The 6375-nt window shown below is 40.5% G+C and overlaps 1 protein-coding gene across 1 annotated transcript; it reads right to left on the reverse strand.

The window, feature by feature from the left end:
- Positions 1 to 3724: 3724 nt before the first annotated feature.
- On the reverse strand, positions 3725 to 4101 carry LOC100018938 (60S ribosomal protein L37a-like). Its single transcript, XM_016429885.2, has one exon. It carries the CDS (start codon positions 4072 to 4074, stop codon positions 3796 to 3798), a length of 279 nt encoding a protein of 92 aa, XP_016285371.2. The 5' UTR covers positions 4075 to 4101; the 3' UTR covers positions 3725 to 3795.
- Positions 4102 to 6375: the final 2274 nt, after the last annotated feature.

The following is a 6375-nucleotide window of genomic DNA, read 5'->3' on the forward strand; positions in this document are numbered from 1 at the left end:
CTTCTTAATCGGAGAGTCTGTGATCGGCTTTCTGTTTATACTTAAGTATCAGTCTGCTTAGTGAGTGCATTAATTACCAGGAAAGGTTCACGGAAGTGAGCATGTGCTTAACAGACCCTCTGAGGGATTTGGGCACACACGCGCGCACACACACACACACACACACGTGTTCATCAGACCAATTTTTTTTATGTGTGTTTATTAGTCTTAAACAAATACACAGGGACACAAGGGTAGGGGTGGCCATTGCAATTGCCCTCAACACTGGATAAGCTAGAATTTGCCCCTGGGACAGATGTATTGATGTCCAAATATTTGTGGATTCTCCTATTTTTTTTTTTTGAATAAGGGAAGAGTATTGAACTGGCCCTTGTATAATTAGAAAAATTTGGACTCCATCTCCCAGAATTCTTTTCTTGTCCCAAGAATCCTTTTCCCTTCATTCATGGTTGTGTTTGTTACCTTCCTATATAAGTTTTTGTAGCTCCTCCCTCTCCCTCTTCTTTCTCCATGTGGGAGGCTGGGTGAGCTCTCCCTGTTTCTCTAGATTTCACTTTCCTTTTGCTTCAAGTTAAATATTCATAAATCTTATTAAATATAATATTTGGAGTATTGGATAGCAATTCTTAAAATCTACACAGTGGCCAGGCAACAAGCATTTTTTAGCACTTTCTATGGGCTTGTCACTGTGCTCTCCTAGCTAGACTTGGATTCAAATCCTGACTGTCACTAGATGAGTGACTTCAGGCTATCACCTTGTTCCTCAGCCTCAGTTTTTTTATTTTTGGAATGACCATTATGATTCCTACCTAGCCTGGCTGCTTGGGTTTGAGACTGAATAAAATCATGCCTATGAGAGCATTTTGTATGGTTATTAGCAATAATGATGTTAATGATCAGACAAAGAAGGGGATAATGAGTGGGTGGAGAGTTGGAATTCTAGTCAGGGTGACCCAAACTCAAGTCTCCTCACTAACACCTTCTGACTATGTGACTCTGGTCAAGTCACTTTACTTTTTCAAATGCCTGAGTAAAACATTTACAAGTGTTTTCAACTAATTCCTATTTTAAAGCCCTTACTTCTGTCTTAGAATCCATATGAAGTATTGATTCCAAGGTAAAAGAATGGTAAGGGCTGGGCAGTTGGAGTTGTGACTTGCCCAGGGTCACATAGCTAGGAAGTGTCTGAGGCCAAATTTGAACCCAGGACCTCCTCTCTCCAGGCCTGGTCCTCTATCCACTATACTACCTCACTGTTCCCCAGATAATTCTTTAAGACTATGACAAAGAGATTAAGGATGTAGATCCTAAACAATCACCCTGGTGCAATTATTATCAATAATATGGAAATAGGTCTTGATCAACGACACATGTAAAACCCAGTGGAATTGTGTATCAGCTATGGGGGTGGGTCGGAGGAGGGGAGAGAAAGGACATGAATCATGTAACAATGGAAAAATATTCTAAATTAATTAATAAAATAACCCCCAATAAACAATAAATATTTTTTAAAAAGACTATGACAAAGACCTGCAATGGTAAAAGGGGACTCCCTGTAGGAATTCCTTATACCAATAAAATCAGGAACAGGAGGGAAAAAACAAGGAAAGACAAATGAAAGTATCATATATTTGCAACTCAGCTACCTTGCCCTTTGACGCTCCAAAAAGAATGATCAGATCCATTGATTCACTTAAATCAAATCATTTCTCTGACCAAAGTTGCTATGTGATCCTGGACAGGTCACATACTTTTAGTCCACTAAGTCAATCTTAAAGTATGAATTATTTCATTTATATTAACTATTTCATAGAGTATATATTCATAGACATAATTTAATTCATGTAAATTAACTATAAAAGCTATATAAGTTGTGGAGTAGGTGCCAACTTGTCTTGGGAGAGTCACGGGTCCTGCCCCTCTCTACCCTTCCAGTGGTGGCAGAGCAAACATCTGAATCCAGGACCTCACATGCCAAACAGAATGTCTTTTGCCTTTTGTGTTCTGATGTTTCTCTCCTAATTAATTGGGCTTGCCAGCTCAGGCTACTCTTTTGGTTTGCTGTTCAGGGTGACTGTTTAGCTTAGCTGAACACCAAGAAAAATGGGATATTGCCCAAGTGCCAGGAGTGAATCACACACAGTATTGCCCTCAACACAAAGAAAGCAATCCGAGTCCCCAAGACCCCAGTCCCTGGAGAGCCTTAAGCAAGAAATAGTGATGAACCTACCCTTGGTCTGAGTGTCAGGCCCATAAATCCTCACCTTAACGATTAGCCAAGGGCCATAAAGACTGAGCATGGCAGGAAACACAACAATCTTTGCAGCCCCACTGGTGTGGAGGCCCAGCTTGAAATATCTACCTCCCACTCCAAAGAACCAGACCTTAAATAGTGATGAACAAATGAGATGGAAATTAGCAGCCCCCCATCTCTCTCTCTCTGTCTCTCTCTGTCTCTGTCTCTCTCTCTCTCTCTCTCTCTCTCTCTGTCTCTCTCTCTCTCTCTCTCTCTCTCTCTCTCTCTCTTTCTGTCTCTCTCTGTCTCTCTCTTCTTTTCTCTCTGTCTCTTTCTCTTCCTTTTTCTCTGTCTCTCTGTCTCTGTGTGTGTCTCACTCTGTCTCTCTCTTCTTTTCTCTCTGTCTCTTTTTCTCTGTCTCTGTCTCTGTCTGTGTGTCTCTATCTCTGTCTCTCTCTTCTTTTCTCTCTATCTTCCTTTTTCTCTGTCTCTGTCTCTCTCTGTCTTTCTCTGTCTTCCTCCCTCCCTCCCTCTCCCTCCCTCTCCCTCTCTCTCTCTCTCTCTCTCTCTCTCTCTCTCTCTCTCTCTCTCTCTCTCTCTCTCTCTCTCTCTCTCTCTCTCTCTCTCTCTCTCTCTCTCTGTCTCTCTCTCTCACACACACACATATTGAGATCTAATCCTCCTAGGAGGAGGTCCTTCTAGGCTGAGATATGGCCAGTGGGGCTTCCTATTTATCTGCTTTTATGAGGGGTAGGGGAAAGGTCACACTGTATGACGCACCACTCTACATACCTTCTGGCTGAACATAGAGGCTCTCACTCTGTCCCTTAAAGCAAGGGGTCTTACTCTTTTTCTTATGATGAGCACCTTTGGCAATCTGGTGAATCCCATGTAGCCTCTCTCAGAATAATATTTTTAATTGATTAAGAAAAAACTCTCTAACCTTCCATCAAAGAATTAATGCTATGTATTTTTTCCAAGGCAGAAGAACAGTAAGGACTAAGGAATAGGCAATGGGAGTTAAATGACTTGAACAGGGTCACACAGCTAGGAAATGTCTGAGGCCAGATTTCAATCCAAGATCCCATCTCTGAGTCTGATTCTCAATCCACTGAGTCACCTCTCTGCTGCCAGAATCATATTTTTAAATACATAAAATACCTGGACGTTCAAATGAGACCCATCATAGGGACACAGTTATTTCAAATCAAGTCCATGGCCCCAGGCTAAAAATCCCATCCTATGGAGGAAGGTGCTCACCTGGGGCTATCTGGTTGGTTACTCTTCTCTAAGAAACCCCAGGTATTAGTCATTGGGAGAGAACTGGATGAAACCAATAAGGAGTTCAGACACAGGGAAGGATTGTTTTCAGACAATGGCTGGGTGGAGGCTGTTTGGAAGAAAGAGTGGTGTGCCCTCGTGCCCTGACATAGTGACTTTTGGAGTCTCGGACCCATAGGCTCCAACCCAGAGAATATCACGCTGATATTTTTTTATTACATAAATTAACCCATTTATTGATGGACTTTTGGGCTACCGAAATTTGTTAAGTAAAAGCTTTACTGGTCTTTCAATTCCTTCAGTCTTCTGATGGCAGATTTGACTGTGACTGCAAAGGTGGTATTGTAGGTCCATGCACCACCAGCTACTGTTTTCATACAGGATCCACAATGCCAGATACCCACAGCACGTCTCTCCATTTTGGTCTTGCCACAGAAGGAGCAGGTATACTTGGCATGCTGGCTAATTTCAATTTTCTTCACCATTTTTCTGAGGGATGCACCATAACATGTTCCATATTTACCAACAATTACCACCTTCTTGGTATGTTTTGCCATGTTGCCAGCTGCAGGTCCGGGACTCGGAGAGGCCACGCTGATATTTTGAAAGGAGTTTGATGGTATTAGGAATTGGGCAGTTCTTGGTGACAGAGAATAGCAGAATAGACACTCCTTGAGGCCAGAGATTATTTTCCTTTTCAGCCTGGGATCTGCTTCATGGACGTGACTTTAACAAATGCTCATTGAATCAAATCGAGTTGGCATTGATGAATACTTACTGAGCAGTTTTTTGCTTATGGCTGAAATGGACCTGATTTCCAAATTCCCTCAATTATTTCCATAGCCCCCGGCACTTGGAAATCATCATGGCTAATGACAGAAAGGACCAGTGTTCCAATGACCTTCAAAAGCCACCTTCTTCCAGAGCCCATATGATTTGGGGACTTCATCTTTCACAGGGGAGGCAAAGCAGTGAATTGATGGCCTCTCCATGGGTCTGGTGGAAGCAGATTTCAGGATTTTTATCAAAAAGAAGGAGGCTGGGCCCTCAGGGGTGAAGTCATACTTCCTCAGCTGCACCAACGGGAATACAAATGGCCAATTCAATTTCTTTGGGGGTCATGGTTTGTAGCTTTATTGAGTGTGTGCCGCTCTCTTTTTAAAGCACACAGGATGTTTTCACTTTGGAGAAAAATGTCTACATCCCATCTGACAAACCCAAAATGGGTAATTATTATATCACTGGGCTGTTATTTATCACATTTTCAATGGAAATAAATTGCTTTAGAGGGAAATCATGTTACATGGCTACCTGTCTGGCCTATTAATCTTAAGTTTAATTTTCTTTATTTAAATGTGCATAAAAATGTTTGCAACCTGCCTCATTTGTCTTGCTTTTAATTTCTACCAATTGATTTAAATATATTAAGAAAAAATTTGAATAAATAGGTTAAAAGAAAGCTGGGAATTGGGCAAATGATGTTTCAAGCTGAGGATCATAATTTATTTGTAAATTGGTTAACCTTCTTTCCAGAGAAAAGAGCACAACTGAAAACCAGCAATGGAGAACACAAAGAAGATGGTCATACTGGAATGGATAACAAGTCCATGAAGAGGCACTGGAAGGAAGGGGGAAGGGGGAAGAATCCTGGATTTGAACACGAACCCAGATCTGTTCAACATTCTTTCATTAAACAAGCACTAATTATGTGCCTCTCATATACCTATCATTATACTTAGTGGTACCAATACAAAAGTGAAACAAAAACTAAATTAGGAGACAAAGGAATACAAGGTAATTTGAGAAGGGATAGGGACAATTTTCAAGAAAGGCTGATATAGGAGCTAGCAAATGAGTTAAAACCAAATAAACTTTTAACTGAAAAAGTCAGATATTACAAGAAATTTGAGGAAGACATGGCCATGTGTTCAAGTTTTATTACCTCATTGGAGATATCATCTCCAACCTGAAAAAGAGTGGAATGGGATTTAGGATATTTCCAAGAATGTACAAATAAGAGAAAAGCAATATAGTTTAAACTCTGATGTGCCTCAGTTCTGAGAAGAGATGGAAAAGGTCTTTTTGAGATATGTCGATGAATTTGTGATTTCCTTGTAGGAAGAGTCCCCATTAGTAGCGTCGATTCTATCTTCTTTAAACATTCTCCTTCTAGATCAGGATTCTAAATGTAGAGTTTGTGAACTTTAAAAAAAAAATCTAGTCACTGTATGATAATGCTAAATTATCTTGCAATCATTTAAAAAAAACCACTTTTATAAACATTAGAATTAGAGGTAGTCCATGGGCTTCAATACACTTTTCAAATGCCTCAAAACACATTAAAGGTTAAGAATCTCCATTCTAGCAAATTCTTGGCCGTGTCTTCTATATATGATCTCACAGTGATGTTACCCAAGATGCTAGAGACTTTTGTCTTTTCCTTGTTCTTTAATATCTTAAGGCTGCTGATGCAGCCCTTGAGATGTCTTTCTTTTATCTTTCAATTTTGGTAGATGACCAACTCACTTCTATCTTCATTAATCTTTTATGCCTTTGACTGGAGGCAACTGGAAATATGCTTCAGACTATTCCTACCTGTCATGCCTCTTTCTACTTTGCTTTGGGTTCCTTATCATTTGTGATCTTCTGTGATATGGAAGTTCTATTCATAGATTTAGAGCTGGAAGGGACCTTAGATGGTATCAAGTCTAACTTTCCAATTTTAGAGACGCAGAGGTCAGTGACTTGCCTTCACATGTAGTGAGAGTCTGAGAGCGGGATTTGAATTCTGGCATTCTTTATTCCAGATCCAGTGACCTCTTGTGTCAGGTCTCCTTACAATTTTGTAGAGATTTGAC

This window comes from Monodelphis domestica, chromosome 2 (assembly GCF_027887165.1).
Source record: "Monodelphis domestica isolate mMonDom1 chromosome 2, mMonDom1.pri, whole genome shotgun sequence".
Taxonomy (NCBI): domain Eukaryota; kingdom Metazoa; phylum Chordata; class Mammalia; order Didelphimorphia; family Didelphidae; genus Monodelphis; species Monodelphis domestica.

What these genes read in the sequence shown, in the direction of transcription:
- LOC100018938 (XM_016429885.2), bottom strand. Translation starts at nt 4,074, where the DNA reads ATGGCAAAACATACCAAGAAGGTGGTAATTGTTGGTAAATATGGAACA.